A 16,775-nucleotide genomic window follows, 5' to 3' on the forward strand; every position below is an offset into this window, starting at 1 on the left:
CTAGTTTGTCCATGCAATCGTTAAAATACATTAAACTATCTTAGCACAGTAGGAGACGCAACCCCCATTTTCATAAGCAAAGTTTTTGCAGTACGTCAATAACCAACATGAATTGAGTGATCATGACAACTCTTGAACAGCAGATTGAGGAACTGTAATATCTTTTGTAGATGACGGGGAACCAATGAATAAAGCACTGAAGGTCACTTTGCCTCCCACACTGAGCCCTGCATAGGCTGACCCCTACCTATACTTCCTACTGGGACCAGACTAGCCTACTTGCCATTCCCTGAATATAGCTTTTTCCATCCTAGTTCTGAGCATCTACTCCATCATTTTTTTCCTTTGGAACCTCTATTTTGTCTATCAAAACCTAGGTCATTTTTATAGGCCCAGTTCAAGTGTTCTCTACCCCATAAAGGCTTTTTAAAAATATCTGTCATCAGAAATTGCCTTTCTTCCTTGTACAATTCTACTCTACTTGTCTGTACAATACACTTCTTTCCTCGTCGTATCAGAATCACCCATATGCTACATGTGGGGGAGCATAGACTTGATATTATTACATGGGATACTGAAGTTTTGAATGTAGAGAAGCAATTTCAAGCAAAACAATTTGACCAGTGATAGGCATAAAAATATTATGAAAGATAAAAAGCCTGTAAGCATGACTAAAAGCAATTGTAATGAAGATGTAGCCATCAGGTCAGGGCAACTTAATGTAAACCAAAGGGTTTTCCAGTGGAATACTGGTCTTGTGAGATACTCTTTGAGGAAAGGATTCTGGGGTCAGATAAGTGTGGAAAGCACTGTTTTATCCTATCTTTTCTTGTAGAGTCACAACATACAATAGCATCTTAAAGACACCGAGAAGTCTTGCTATGGGGAAACCAGTTGAACTGTCTTTAACTCAGTATGTCTTGAACCCCCGTTTTTGCACCTACACAGTACAGACCTGTGCAGACCACCCTTAGAGGAATGTTGATCAGGAGGGTGGTGATAGTCAAGTCATGCAGCCAAAAGACAGGACCACAGAAAGGACAGCATCCCCTGGGCCCCAGGGGTGTGTTTACTGTGGAGAGAATTGGGGTTGTGTCCACTGATCTCTTCCATCACATACATCCATTTCTGCAGATATATCACATCAGAGAGGAGAGAGTTCATAAGGGAAGAAGTCAGTTCACAGAAGTGGTAGAAAGACAGCCAGGTCGGTAATTGCCCCAAAACCAAAAAACCAAATCCGTTGCCGTCAATTCAATTCGGATTCATGGCAACCCCATGTGTTACAGAGGAGAACTGCCCCACAGGGTTTTCTTGCCTGTAATCTTTATGGAAGCAGATCACCAGGCCTTTCTTCCATGGTACCACTGGGTGGGTTTGAACCACCGACCTTTAGGTTAGTAGTCAAGTGCAAGCTCCCTGCACCACTCAGGGACCCGCAGTTGCCCCCAAGGGTATTCCAAATTTGGCTCCCTGTCTAGGGAACAAGTAGAAGTTACCAGATGATGACACAGGGGAGCTACTGCTTATGGACAGCTCCTTTTCCACACTATTTTCCCCCCAAACAAATCAAGACTATTTCATTCCCAGTGCAATAATCTCCTGAATTTTATACTTTATTCTAAACGTTACCTTTTGTTTGTTTTTAATCCAGAGCTGGGTCATATCAGGTGTCTGATTCAAACAGTCTGTTCTATTGAGAGAAATAACTAAATCATACGTAGTATCCCTGTAAAAATCTGGTCCTAAAATCCCAATGGAAATTGTTTATAGATAGTGGTACTTCTTATCTATAGCATCTTTAAGAGGGTTACTGGAATTTCTAACCCTTTTGCAAACAGCAAGTTAAAGAGGAGTTTCAACATGCTTCACACATACAGTCTTCACACCTTATTTGTACAAACTACCATCCAGCTAAATAGACATCTAAAGACGGCATTTGCCTTAATGGCTGTGTTCAGACTCTTGTTTCCCTCCAGACTCCTAGGACTGAGTTTGTGAATACTCAACAATCGAGGCCGGTCAAATTAGCCCTAATTGTGCTCCCTAAACATTTCTTACACAGCTATTACTTTAAGTAGCAATATTAAAGATGCAACATTTGTTATTCCTCTCATTGCTTATTTACATATCAAATGACAAGGATGAGCTGTTATTTCATGCTTCTTTCTGGTCCTGTCTGTGAGGCTTTAGACTAAGGACAGTGCTCCTCGGAGGAGAAATGCTGAATAAACAAAGATGCTGGCCACCGTCTCCCTGCGGAACATGGAGAACATGACTGCTGGCCACCGTCTCCCTGAGGAACACGGAGAACATGACTGCCCCTGTAGGATGGAATGGATTTGTCTAGGGAACACGGTAAGGGATAGCCTCGTGCCCCAAAAGATGCTACAGATGAGAAGTACCACTAACTATAAACAATTTCCACTGGGATTTTAGGAGCAGGTTTTACATGGATACATATGATTTAGTTATTTCCCCCCCAATAGAACAGACTGCTTGAATCGGATATAAGCTTATTCCCTCATCTAACCCCCTGAAGTCAAGAAAAAAGGTCTGTCCCAAACTTCTTGATGAAAAATACATGATTTCCTCAAAGAAGGACTCTGGCAGTAAGTAACAAGGGAGTTAAAAAAACAAAAACATCTAAACCCTTTGATACGCCGATCCTACCTCCAGAAATCTGTCTTAGAGAAATAATCAGAACTTAAAGGCTTTTCTGCAAAGGATTTTCATTTCAGAGTTATTTACAACAGAGAAAATTTGGGAACATCATATATGTTCCTCAGGAAAGGAATGATTAACTAAATTATGGTATTTGCACATGTTAGAGTTTTGGGTAGCCAATACAAAACCCAGTCTTCAAGGGTTATTTAATAACATTGGAAACGTTCTCACTCGAATGTTAAGTAATGAAAGCAGGACACAAGTGGGAATACAAAATGGTACAACCACTATGGAGGGAAATTTGGCAATCTCTATCATAATTTTATGCCCATTAACCCATGGACCCAGCAATTCTACTTCCGGAAACCAACCCGAAGATACACAAAGTGGCACACACACATTATTTTTAATAGCAAAAGAGTAGGAATAATCCAAATGCCCATCGCTAGGGCCTGGTGGGGAAAACTAGCGTAAACACAAATGGAGCACTGTGTAGCTATAAAGGGAAAGAAGAAAGCTTTATGTGCTTATTTGGAAAGATCTCTAGGATCTCTTATTAAGAGAAAAAAGCAAGATGCAGGAGAGTTTATATAATATGGCACCTTTTGTGTAAGAAAACCAAGTTCAGCTATTTTATGGGGTCCTTTTTTTAAAAAAACCTTGAGAGATCAGCTGTGAAACATGTGACAGGTTGTCTCTATAGAATGCCTGTCATAACCTTCCAGTGATTCTCAATGGGGGGTGATTTTGCCCTCCGGGGGACATCTGGCAATGCCTGGAGACATTTTTCGGTTGTCACACTTGGTGGGGGAGGTGCTACTGGCACCTAGTAAGTAGAGGTCAGGAAGCTGCTAAACATCCTATAATACACAAGACAACCCCCTACAACAAAGAATTAACAAGCCCAAAAGGTCAATAGTGCTGCAGTTAAAAGCTGTACTAACTCCTCTCTCTTAGCTAGGCTAGGTCTATGCCGTGCTCCTCATCAGAATATGACTGACATGAATACCTTCAGTATTATTACTGAGAGACTATGTTATATACTCAAATATAAAATATAATGGCATATAAGAATAAATTGGATATTAAGTAACATTGTTAAGAACTAAGGTTTTCAACATTAAAGATACAAATATAAAATCAAATATTTTAAATAAAAACCCTCTAATCTTAAATTTGAATGGGAAATTCTAGTCTGAACTCTCATTATTTATTTCTTCTTTTAAAAACTATGTATATCCTAGCTCTGTCCAATGTGAAGGCAGTAATAATCCAGCAGGAAGCAGCACCTTTAATCCTGAGGCTGATCTCTAAACATCATTTCCTATTACAGGGAACCAGGACTCCATGAATAAATTGTTGATTCCCAGTTTGAAGCAAAATGTACAAATTCAGTCTCTACCATCTTGTACAAAAAGCAAGGAAGCTATCAAAACCTAATGGCCACAGAATGAAAAAAAATCTAAAAATCATATATCTGATGGAGAACTTGTATCCAGAATACATGAAGAACCCTTATTACTCAATAATAAAGACAACACAATTTTAAAATAGACAATGGATGTGAAAAGTCATTTCTCCAAAGAAGACACATGATTGACCAATAAGTACATAAAAAGATGCTCAATATCATTAGTCAACAGGGAAATGCAAATCAAAACCACAATGAGATACCACTTCTTACCCACTAGGATGGCTATAATCAAAAAGAGAGATAATAACAAGTGTTGGTAAAGATGTGGAGAAATTGAAATCCTCATCCATTGCTGGTGGGAATGTACAGTGGTGTAGATGCTGTGGAGAATAATTTGGCAGTTCCTCAAACAATAATAGAAGTTACCATGTGACCAATAATTCCACTCCTAAGACTATACTCAAGAGACTTGAAAATAAAAGCTCATGCAAAAACCTGTATATAAATGTTCACAGCAGCAATAATCGTAACAGCCAGTAAGTGGAAACAAACCAAATAATGAATAAATAAACAAAATGTGGTATATCCATACAATGGAATCTTACTTGGCAATAAAGAGGATGAAGGATGAAGTACTGAAATGAACCTTGACAACCTTATGCTAAGTGAAAGAAGCCAGACACAAAAGGCCACATGTTGTATGATTCCATTTAAATGAAATGTCTAGAATAGGCAAATCTATAGAGACAAAAAGTAGATTAATGGTTGCCTAGTGCTGAGGGGGGAACCCTGGTGGCATAGTAGTTAAGGCTATGACTGCTAACCAAAAGGTCAGCAGTTCGAATCCACCAGGCACTCCTTGGAAACTGTATGGGGCAATTCTACTCTGTCCTATAGGGTCACTATGAGTCGGAATCAACTCGACAGCAGCAGGTTTGGTTTTTTTTGGTTTAGTGCTGAGGGCAGTATGAGGGCCAGGGGTAACTGCTAATGGGTACAAGGTTTTTTTTAGGGTGATGAAAATTGATTGTGGTGATGGTTGCATATATCTGTGGATATACTAAAAACCATTGAAATGTATACTTTATTTTCTTAATTGTGCTTTAGGTGAAAGTTTACAGCTCAAGTTAATTTCTCATACAAAAATTTATACACATATTGTTATGTGACAGTGGTTGTAATCCCTATAATGTGACAGCACACTCCCCCCTTTTTCCACACCAGGTTTCCCATGTCCATCCAACCAGCTCCTGTCCCTTCCTGCCTTCTCATCCTGCTCCAGACAAGATCCACCCATTTGGTCTCATGTACTTGCTTGAACTGAGAAGCACACTCTTCATGAGTATTATTTCATGTTTTATAGTCCAGTCTAATCTTTGACTGAAGAGTGGGCTTTGAAAATGGTTTTAATTCTGGGTTAACAGAGCATTCAGGGGCTCTGCCTTCAACGGTTCCTCCAGTCTCAGTCAGACCATTAAGTCTGGTTTTTTTACAGTGAACTTGAGTTCTGCTTCGTACTTTTCTCCCACTCCGTCATGTACTCTCTGTTGTGTTCCTTGTCAGGGCAGTCATTGGTGGTACCCGGGCACCATCTAGTTCTTCTGGTTTCATGCTGATGGAATCTCTGGTTTATGTGGCCCTTTTGTCTCTTGGGCTAGTATTTTCCTTGTGTCTTTGGTGTGAATTATATACTTTAAATGGGTGAATTGTGTGATACATAAATTATATCTCAATAAAGCTATTAAACAAAAAAGCTAATAGGCTTATACCAAACAAGCCATGAGATCACAGTGATGGAGAGAGAGGGAGTAACAGAGAGAGAGAGAGTGTGTGTATGTGACAGAGAGACTAACTCATTGATCAACAATGAATGTTGCTAAGGCACCAACTCATAACTCTAAAAATTAAAGGGAAAGAACTCTGATTTTCTAGTATGAACTGTATTTTCAGGTAACCAAATAGGCCTATTGGATGAGGAAAAGTTCTATCATAAAGAATAATTCCAAATGTAAATCAGAAGGAATGACAGAATCTCATGCCTAGTGAAAATAACTAGTGATTCAGTCAAAGACCTTCAATGGATGCTAAAATCATTAATGGAAACTTTACAGTGAAGGGACCAGACTGACACATTTGAACCCACTTATCAATCTTGGTATCAGAAAGTGCAACAAAAAGACATTACATACTTCTGGATGCAATGCACTATGATGTACACAGCATCACCTATGAAGTATTTTTGCCATAACAATATATATTGATCCTGAATCTAATCTTTAGTCTAGAGTCATTATAGGGGAAAGAAGAACAAGCTAAATACTACCATGAGGATACAATAAGCCAAATTCAGAAAGTTTAAAAAACATCCCATAGGATAATCTTTCTGGCTTCATCAACAAGTTAGTGGCAAGTGGAGGAAAAAAATGAGGGAGTCTGTTTTAGATTAAAAGAGATTAGAACAACCAATTATAATGTGCAGACTTTGTTTAGATACTGATTTTCTTAGTCATCTAGTGCTGCTATGACAGAAATACCACAGTGGATGGCTTTAACAAAGAGAAATTTATTTCCTTACAATAAAGTACTAAAAGTCCAAATTCAAGGTGTCAGCTCCAGGGAAGTCTTTCTCTTTCTGTTGGCCTCCTCATCAATCTTCCCCTGGACTAGGAGCTTCTCCATGCAGGGACCCCAGGTCCAAAGGACACACTTTGCTCCCAGCACTGCTTTCTTGATGGTATGAGGCACCCCTCCCCCCACCCTAGCCTCCCTTTCCTTTTTATCTCTTGAGAGATAAAAGGTTGTGCAGACCACACCCCAGGGAAACTCCCTTTACATTAGATCAGGGATGTGACCTGGGTAACGGTGTTACAATCCCACCCTAATCCTCTTTAACATAAAATTACAATCATAAAATGGAGGACAACCATAAAATGGAGGGAATCATGACCTAACCAAGTTAACACATATTTTGGGGGGACGCAATCCAATCCATGTCACTGATTCAACAAATCAGTTGTAAAAAGACATTTTTAAATAATATGGGAAATGTGAATGTGAATAGGGTACTAGATGATATTAAGAATTTATCGTTAATTTTGTTGGCGGTGATAATGGAAATTCAGTAATGGAAGAAAATGTCATATTTTAAAATGTATACTGAAGTATATATGTGAGAAATGGTGTGATAATCTGAAATACGCTTTAAGATGCTTTTCTTTAGTGTTTGTTTGGAATTTTTCATATTAAAAAGTTTTTTTAAATCCTAGCAATGCTCAGGATATATATGTTAGGCCATATTGGTTCCAAGGTGCATTGTGACAATGTAATCTGTGATACAAAAGAACCCAAACTCAAAAGCACAAATGAGTTTGCTAATTGACATGTTGAGAGGCGATTCTTTAGGAAAAGCCTTTCTAAGCTTATTTAAATTTTGTTTGTTGACTTTTTCTAAACCATTAAAAAAAATTTTTTTATTTTTATTGTGCTTTAAGTGAAAGTTTACAAATCAAGTCGGTCTCTCATACAAAATCTTATACACACCTTGCTATGTACTTCTAGCTCTCCCCCACCCCATGAGATAGCACACTCCTCCTTTCAACCCTGTATTCCTGTTTAACCATTTTTTAAAACTGCAGTAAAATATATATAATAAAGCATTTGACATTTCAACCATTTTTAGGTGTACAATTCAGTGACATTAATTACATTTACCATATGGCGCAACCATTACCACTAGCCATTTCCAATTTTTTTTAATCACCCTTAACAGAAACTTAGTGCCCGTTAAACAATAAATTCCCTTCCCCACACCCCTCCCCGCCCACTGCCTCTGGTAACCATGAATAAACTTTAGTCTCTGCATTTACCTATTCTAGATATTTCATAAAAGTGGGATCATAGAATATTTGTCCTTTTGTATTTGACTTATTTCACTCAGCATAATATTTTCAAGGTCCATCCATGTAGCATGTATCAGAACCCTTATATTTTTTGGCTTACCAAAAGTTGACCACCTTAGGGAAAAGAAGACAGCACAGTACCTTCCTTTAGAAAATGTGTAGGTCTTCCCGGGGCACAGAGCCTCCCATAGCCGTGCACAGAGCTTTGCAGTTCTGGCATATGCTCCCTATCAGACTCTCACAGGAACCCTGTGAGAGTAGTCAAGTGGCTGTGATCATCGGCCCTGTTTCAAAGGGATGAAGGAACCAGGAGTCCTCCCTAAAGGATTCCACAATCATATTTAAATGATGGTTCTGTTTGGACTCTGCCTTAATTTTGTTCGTAAGTACTTGTATCTTCAAAATGTAAAATGCCGATCACCTTAGCACATTAGATAAGAGAAAGTCAAATAAGTTTGAGGGGAGGTGAAGTGAGCTTTCACTTATGAATATATTGAAAATAACAGATTACACATGAATGTCAATTCTTTCCAATGACTTCTTCAGGGGACAAGTCCCACTCTGTTACAAATTTCCTGTTGTCTGGGCTGGCTCAATTAATTTTTCCTCTGTCTCCTGCCTTACCTCTGACTCAAAAGAAATAATGTATGTGAAAATATTCTTAGAACTATAAAGGGATTAACGTTACTTTTTAAATATACTCTCCAAGTAAATATTGTTTTTCCCTAGTCGAAATCTCTTATTTCTCAATTCCACTTCTAGAATTGTTCTTAAACCACTCTGGGATACAGTTTGAATAAAACACTCTGAGAGCAGATTATGTTTTCAATTAGAGATTATTTAGCTTCCTATTTACTATGCAACAGTAAAGGAAAGATTTTCCTCTTTAAAAAGTTTAGCTTTAATATTGGTAAAATCCGAACATTTTATTTCTAGAATATTCTGAGTCCTGGAAATTTTATGCTAAAGCCCTGCTGAGCTGAAACATAGTAAATAATTTGGCTTTAAATTCACAATGTCCATTTTAAATACTGTCAACAGTAGACCTGGCCTGTGTTCTATTAAGGCAGATCCTTTAATGGTACAGACAACAAGGATTGGGGACTTGAACAGCAAAGCCTTCAAATTAATCTTCCAGGACTGGAACCAAACAACAGAGCTTTGCCTAAAGTGGTCAATACGGTCTTCATCTGCATTTAGTGGCTCATGAAAATGTATTCAAAATGACTCTTTGATCTCTTACCATGGCAGGTTAGAAGCTGCTAAGACAAACACGAGATCTTCTGAGCGAGCTAGCCCATCCATCTGCACCAGAAGCTCTGTCTTCATCCGAAGGCTCCCTTCGTGTTCTCCCCTACAGAGAGACAAGGAGATGCAATTCTCCCAAGTGGCAGAGCCTCTGCCTGCATGACCCACCCTGGAACTCACAGCATTGATTGCAGGAGCTGTTTCCTTCTGATCCCCTCCCCTGCCTCATTCTAGCCACTAGCACTAGTACTACAGTTAGAGTTTAAAAAAAAAAAAAAACCATTAGGGTTAGGGAAAACAATTCAGTATCATTTTCACATAGAGAGTATTAGAAAGGAAGTGTATGAATATAATGCTGGTATTTAAGAGAAAGCCAAAAGTTGGCAGTGAACTAGCAAGTGAGTAAAGGGTAAGTGGTGCCACTGGTAAACAGAACGCAGCCGGGCTGTGTCTACCTACAGCATTATTTACCCTTTTAGATAACGGCATAATTGAAAATAGTCCCTTTCATTTACATAGCACGCATGAAAGGACTTTCACACGCAGCATTTCATTTAGTATAACTTACGGATCTAAATTGTTCAAGAACAGAGATGAACCACTACATGGACTCTGTTTCATGCCCTTACTGATAAGAGGCAAGATGACATGGAAACTATGCTTTCCTTTCACAGGTAGATGGGAGTCAGTTTTCTGTGCAAATCCATGTTCTAAGACCTGTACCAGCACTGCCAAAGACCCTACCACCAGGACAGAGCTCACTATAAGAACCTGAACTATTCAAAGTGGCTCTAAACCCTCTCCACATTCCGCAGCCTCTCCTTCCTCTTCACTTGTGTAGATCTAGTTAAAAGGACAAAAGTTGCTTTTCATGGACAACACGACATTAAGCTTCTTATCTCTTCATGTGTGTTGTTGAAACCCAAATAGGATGTGGTTTTTTTTTTTTTTTTTTAAGGAACTATGCCCCTTACTAGGAGCCCTGGTGACAGTGGTTAAGGCATTGGGCCATTAACCAGAAGGTTGGCAGTTCGAACCCACCAGCCTGCTCCAGGAGAGAAAGCTGTGGCAGTCTACTTCTATAAAGATTTACAGCCTTGGAAACCCTGTGGGGCAGTTCTACTCTATCCTATAGGGTTGCTATGAGTCGGAATCAACTCAGCAGCAATGGTTTGTTTGTTTGTTTTGTTCTATGCCTCTTACTAAAGGAGCCCTGGTGACACAATGGTTAAGTGCTCGGCTGCTAACCAAATGGTTGGCAGTGAACCCACCAGCTGCCTGCCCTTGGGAGAAAGGACCTGGCCATCTGCTCCCATAAAGATTACAGCCTAAGAAACCCTAATGGGGCAGTTCTATTCTGTCAATATAGGGTTCCTGTCAATGAAACCGTTCACTACAGATTAGTAAGTTAGCACAAGTAAGCCCGTGGGTACTTTGCTTATTGGGTTTTAGTCCCTGGTTGCTATGCGACAGAATTTACTCAACAGCACGCAACAACAACATGCCCCTTACTACCTAGCTTTTCCACAGAGATAAGACACTCTGACAGTATACCCAAAACCCAGTGCCCTCGATATAGTTACGTATTTATTTAGCATTTGTCCATAATTATTATTCTTTTAACATAATATGACCCAAGAAGTCTTCAGAGCACCTTCCCTTATCCCCGACCCTTTGAAGACTCTGGTTTTAGAGTTTAAGTTCCAGACAAGGAAACTGACATTCACTGCAAAACCTGGCACACTCAAGGCCAGAAGAGGAAGAGTTTCCAAACTGGCCCAATCAAGGCTCTGAAAAACCCAGGGGAGGGAGAGCAACAAAGCGAATGTAGGAACGAGCACACAGGTTATTACACCGAGGCAGGCGAGGGGTGCCTGGTCTGGGCTGACAGCAGAACTACTACAGTGGTCTGGTTGATTCCCTGCTGTGTGCTGCACAGGCAGGCACCACCATATCGAGAGGCACATGCCCGCCTGGGGCTGACAAACACGGGTTAAACCATGGAATCCGTCCCATTTCAATCAGTCACATGAATCCCATATCACATGGGTATATCCTCATGGTGGTTTTTCCCTTCAGGGACAATGCTTCTCAATGAGTAAAATTCTATAAATTATATCCCAGTTATACTCCCCATGAGCTAATTATTTGCTCTTATTACTATTAGTTCTCCTTGATGATAGGCCATTAAAAAGGCCATTAATAAATGCAGCTGTGTAGAGACTGCCCCGCGATCTGTTTTTCAAGCTGGGGTGCCAAGTTTAGTAAATAGTTTTCAAGGAAAATTCCTCTGGTCAAGACAGGAAGCAGTTAATTTAAAAAAGAAAAGGCAAAACAACAAAAACTCAGCCTTTTGGAGGCACAAACGGAAGGCTCATTCTAGTCTGAGAAGCGTACTTTCCTGCTGGGGACATTAGCTGACATTTAATCTTTAGAGATAACATACGAGGCATATTTAAAATCGGACACACTGAGCCACAACCTGATGTCACAGAGAACACGGTGGCTTCCCTGGCCTCACACCTCGGCGAGGACTATCTCATGGAAGTAAAATACCAACCTGGCCCTTTGTAGTGGCTGAGTAGGCAAGCCCCGCTCCCCACAGGCAGCCCTCTGGCTCCAGGGGAAGCAGTGGTAGCTGGCTATTTTGAGCCAACAGCACTGTTATGGCAGCCTGGGATCTTGGGGCTGGGTGATCTTCAGGCCTGAAAACCACTCTGTGGGGAAGAGGGGAGGGAGGACGACATTTCCTCCGGTTATAAAAACTACTTAAATCAGCTATTCAGTTAACAGGATCTAATTTAAAGACCTTTCCATGTGTCTGCAGAAAATTTGTGGGCTTATTAATAGGCTCATTCTGCTGGTAAATGTCGATGGGCTTCCGACCATCAAACACACTTACAAGAGGAGAGAAATGATGACCAAAAAAAAAAAAAACCTGTCTGTTACCCAGGAGCCATGCCTCTCTGACTCATCACTGACTCCAGCTCGTCCAGGAAGATTGTGGAGGGTGCATGATAGCGGGCAAGTTCAAATAACACCTGGTAGAGAAAAAGCAAGTTCATATACTTAAAGTCCTCAGATGGTCCCTGAGATTAAAAGCTTAGAATGAATATAATATTAAGCATTTATGCTGCACTCTGTTATTTCACAATAACTTTATAATCGTTACAATTATTTCTCCCTAGCACCACCCCATGGGGTTGGATAGTCCAATTATTTCCATTTATCACTTGATAAAATTAGAGCCAGTGAGAGAGTAAGTGCTTGACTCAAAGTTACTAATCTTAAATGGAAGAGCCTAAGATAAAACTCTATTCCCAAGCTTCCAGTTGGTTAGTTAACCCTTAAGACACCCTCCCAATAGCATGTTCCATGTGGACACAAAAGCCTTGGGATATGTAAAATCATTTGATGGTATTCCCTTAACCTTTGGGGAAATGGAAGGGTTATTCTCAGAAGGGAGAATGGCAGAGAAAGGATAGTGTACCAATCATGGCTAACAAGACTAAAGAACCTTGTCCCTTTCAGCTCCCCAAATTACTCTGGTCTCCATGCCACCCCAACACTGCTGTTTGGTAGACTCAGGTACATGAAGCTAATTCTCTATTGAATAAGATGTTCCACTTCAAAATGCATATTATAGACTGAGGAAAAACAGAAAGCACCCAGCAAAGGAGCAGACATATAAAAACGAAATAAACAGCTCTAAAGGGAGACATGGCGGTGATGAAAAAAGTATAAAAACCTAAACCTATTTTTTTTTTTTAACCCTGAAACTGATCTCTTGAGCACCATATACAATTCTTCATTGGTTGATCAGAGAAAGCAGTAGAGATTTAGAAAAGAATAGAGGTTCTTTAGTAGGCATAGGGGATTTATTCTCTGTTTCACTTAGCACTAGAGCAAAGCATCACAGAACAAAAAGGAGGGGAAGGGCTCAGAAAAAGCCTGATTGTGGTTTTCACAGGCAGTAGCAGGTTAGCGCTGACAGGTCTCCCTGTCCCAGGGCAGGAACTTACTTCCTCACCTTCCCCACTGCTCTCAGGTGTGGCGCATAACTGCTCATGCTCCAACATTTTCCTTTCACAGAATCCTAGTTCTTTAGCCCAAGACAATTGGCTCAGCCTAATAAACTGAGAGGACAATGTCAATGCTGGGATGCTCATCACGAATGCCTTTCAGACTCAATAATGAGTTGCTATCCAGTCGTTTTCGACTCATGGCAACCCCATGCGTGTCAGAGTAGAATTGTGCTCCATAGGGTTTTCAACTGCTGGTTTTTTGGAAGTAGATCACCAGGCCTTTCTTCCAAGGCACCTACACATGGACTCGAACCTCCAACCTTTCTGTTAGCTGCCAGGTGCATTAACCATTTGTATCACCCAAGGACTCCTTTTAGGCACAATAAATACCACCTAATTAGAAGCAATTTTTTTTTCTTGTTTATCACAAAAAGAAAAGCCTAAATGTATAGGATAATTACAACAGCAGCAATCTTCCAATGAAAAATGGAGTATTAGACCCTCTCTGTGGATAAAAAAATATTTTTTTTTAATTTTTAGTGGATAGTTTTTAAAGAGCTAAGTGCAGAGAGACTAAGCTCTATAAAACCAAATATCAAGGAGAACCACATCTGAACCCTAGGTCTCCATATTGCCTTGAAGGCAACTAACAACAACAACATCGCTCAGGCCACTGTTCTTTTCCACTCCCAGGGAATATATAGAATCCTGAGTAAGTGCTTCTGGAAGCATTAGTCTAAAATTTTCAAAAGTACTTGGAGAAAGTTAAATCATACAGTGGGGCGGCGGGGGGGGCACTGCTGAAGGATGTAAACATCAACAGGTGTATGCATTTGCTAAAGAGACCACTCAAGTATTCAATAGCGTTCAGTTCCTAAGAGGCATAAACATTAGGAGGCAAGGGAGAAACACAACCCAAGGGTTCCCTATAAATAACTCTTTAATTGGAATAGAAAGAGAAACAAAAGATAGGAAAGCTTCTCTGGTTTAGGGGAAGGTCCTGAAGGGCTTTCTTTATCTGAAAGCTTCACAGGAAGGAGCTTGACAGCATAATCGAGATTTTCTAGGTGAGTGATTTCCATACAGTGATTCCAAGTGTCCAGAAAATAAGGAGTAGATAAATTAATTTCTGAGAGGATGTAAGATGAGATCCTTCAAGGTTACCAGAGGTGATCTATTCTCTTGTTGAATTGTCTTTTTAAAAAATCCAAATAAAAATGCATTTGACAGAATAAAGAAATACAAATGTCTTTTAAACCTACAGAATGATGCTCAAGTTCATTCAGAATTAAAAATATGCATATTCAAGCACTGAATATTACTTTACCCCAACAGAATGGCAAACATACGACAAATCTTTGGTAATACACAGCTTTGGCCACGGTATGGGGAAACACACACACTGACATTGTCGATGGGAGTGTAAACCGGTGCAATCCTGTTGGAAGGCCATTTGGCAATCAGTGATGTTCATTTCCTTTGACCCAGCAATTCAAAGAAATTATCCAATTCTAATCCATATGCAAAGACATGTGTATGTATACATCGTTCACTCTAGCCTTGTTTGTAATACAAGAGACTAGAAACAACATAAATGTCCATCAAGAAAAGACTGGTTAAATACATTTTGGTACATCTGCACAATAAAATACCATGTAGACATATAAAAGAACAAGTTCTTTCTATTTTTAATGGTGTGGAATAATATCCAAGTTATATTGCTAACTGGGAAAGAAACGAGGTACAGAAGGACATGTATAATATGTTCCTATCTGTATTTCAAAAGGAAAGGAGACACATAGTTGTTGATGTCGATATAAATAAATGTTCTGGATAACAGTTTCCTCTGGGGAGAGGGCTCAGGAGTCTGTATATCCTTTTGTACTTTTTTTCCCCCCAGACTAATTACTTTTCAAATATACAGTAAAGGAAGGAGAGAAATTGGGGGAGGAATTATTTCCTCACTCTTAGAATTTTAGCAAAGTAATACTGAAGGAGAAGAAAAATTTAATTAAATAAAAGGCTCACACAGAATGGAGAGCTCTTGCTAAAAGAAATTTTCAGCTATTCAACATTAAACAAATCCACTTAGTTTCAATCTTTGTTAAAAATATTTATAAATATATGAATTTATTCTCCAGCCTAGGTAAGTCCAGTCCAGGGAATATAATGTAATCTTTCATTGAGCACTTTGCAGTGCCTTGTGCTCAGAGTTTTAAACTCAATTTTCACAAACAGGAGACGAACCTAAACTGATTCTGGGGGCATCTTTTAAGAGTTTTGTTGTTATTCAGCACACGAAAATAAAATGTTTTTTTAAAAAAATCTTCAGACAGATAAGGATTCTAGTTAGTTGGTTTTCAGCTACTTGAAATCCAGCTTCTTAGAATCAATCACATTGAAGCCACAAACTCAGGTGCAGCTAAACCCAAGCCCCATCTTTGGGCCTGGCACTGAGTTAGGCTCAAGATGAAGGACAAGGACATGGATGATGTCAACATAGATTTCCAGGAACTACAAATTGAGGGGTTGTAAGAATTCATAAAACTCGCACTTTAGGTGAGTCAATCCTTTAAAAATATTTTAAGACTTCCAAATACACCATATTCTTTTTAAAATGAGTCACCCAAGGGAATGTTAATTTAAGCATAATATTTTAGGGTAATTTCTTTTTCAGGAAAAATATTTTATATTCACTTAGTTTTGATTATCAGTCATTCTACAGAGTGCCACAGTTTAACAGGACTTCTGAAAAGGATCTGCCTTGCATTGAGGCATAAATCATAAATAAGTGTACTCTTAAAGGGACTGAAAGATATAGTGAAATTTTATAATATACAATATATCCCAGGCTATGACTGGGATACTGTAAAGATGAAAACAATCTCTTAAGGAAGGAAAAAAACCTACAGGCTCTGGGCACTGTAGAGGAAAAGTTGCTCAGGGCATCTGAAAGAAGAATTATGTTTTAAGTTTCTTGATTCTTCCTTAGAGTACCTAGGATAGGGAGAAGCATACGGTAGCCTCTCAATAAACGTTAACTGAATACGCTGCACATGCTTACTAATAAATCTTTCTTGACTAAAGAAAAGAATAGGCTGCTTCAGAGACAACTTTTTTCCAGCTTCCATTCCTAAGTTACAGGAATCAAAAAAAGGGCTGTTGGTCAAATACCCAAGAGAAGGTGTTGAGTAACAACCCAGAGGTGTCCAGTTCCAAGGTTGGCCACATCTCCAAGAGACCAAAGAAAGACTCTAGAACCAGAGATCAGGATGTATGGTTTATTAGGGAAAATTTATGTACGGGATGGTCCAGGGCAACGGCTGGACCAATGTAGTGCTCCACTACCACCTAGCAGGGGACACAAGTCTATATACCACTCCAGCTGGGGCTAAGACTTATTGTTTTTTCTCCCAAGTCCTTGGGCAGCCAGCATTCCCAGGGACTTCACGTCCAGTCCCAGATGTTTTTCTTCTTGTAGCTAAGGCATTCCTCAGCCTTGGCCACTGGCCCAGTCACGCC

The 16,775-nt window shown here is 39.6% G+C and overlaps 1 protein-coding gene across 8 annotated transcripts in view; it reads right to left on the minus strand.

Annotated features, from left to right (window-relative positions):
- The window catches only part of KATNAL2 (katanin catalytic subunit A1 like 2), a 94,089-nt gene that overhangs the window by 10,491 nt on the left and 66,823 nt on the right, over positions 1-16,775 (minus strand). For all 8 annotated transcript variants that reach the window (XM_064294556.1, XM_023543813.2, XM_023543804.2 and 5 more), the window contains 2 exons: positions 12,178-12,269; positions 9,224-9,334 (listed from right to left, as the gene is read on the minus strand). In XM_064294556.1, coding sequence (XP_064150626.1) covers positions 9,224-9,334; positions 12,178-12,269 — 203 coding nt within the window. The remainder of the gene's footprint in view (positions 1-9,223; positions 9,335-12,177; positions 12,270-16,775) is intronic.

This window comes from Loxodonta africana, chromosome 11 (genome assembly GCF_030014295.1).
Source record: "Loxodonta africana isolate mLoxAfr1 chromosome 11, mLoxAfr1.hap2, whole genome shotgun sequence".
Lineage (NCBI taxonomy): Eukaryota > Metazoa > Chordata > Mammalia > Proboscidea > Elephantidae > Loxodonta > Loxodonta africana.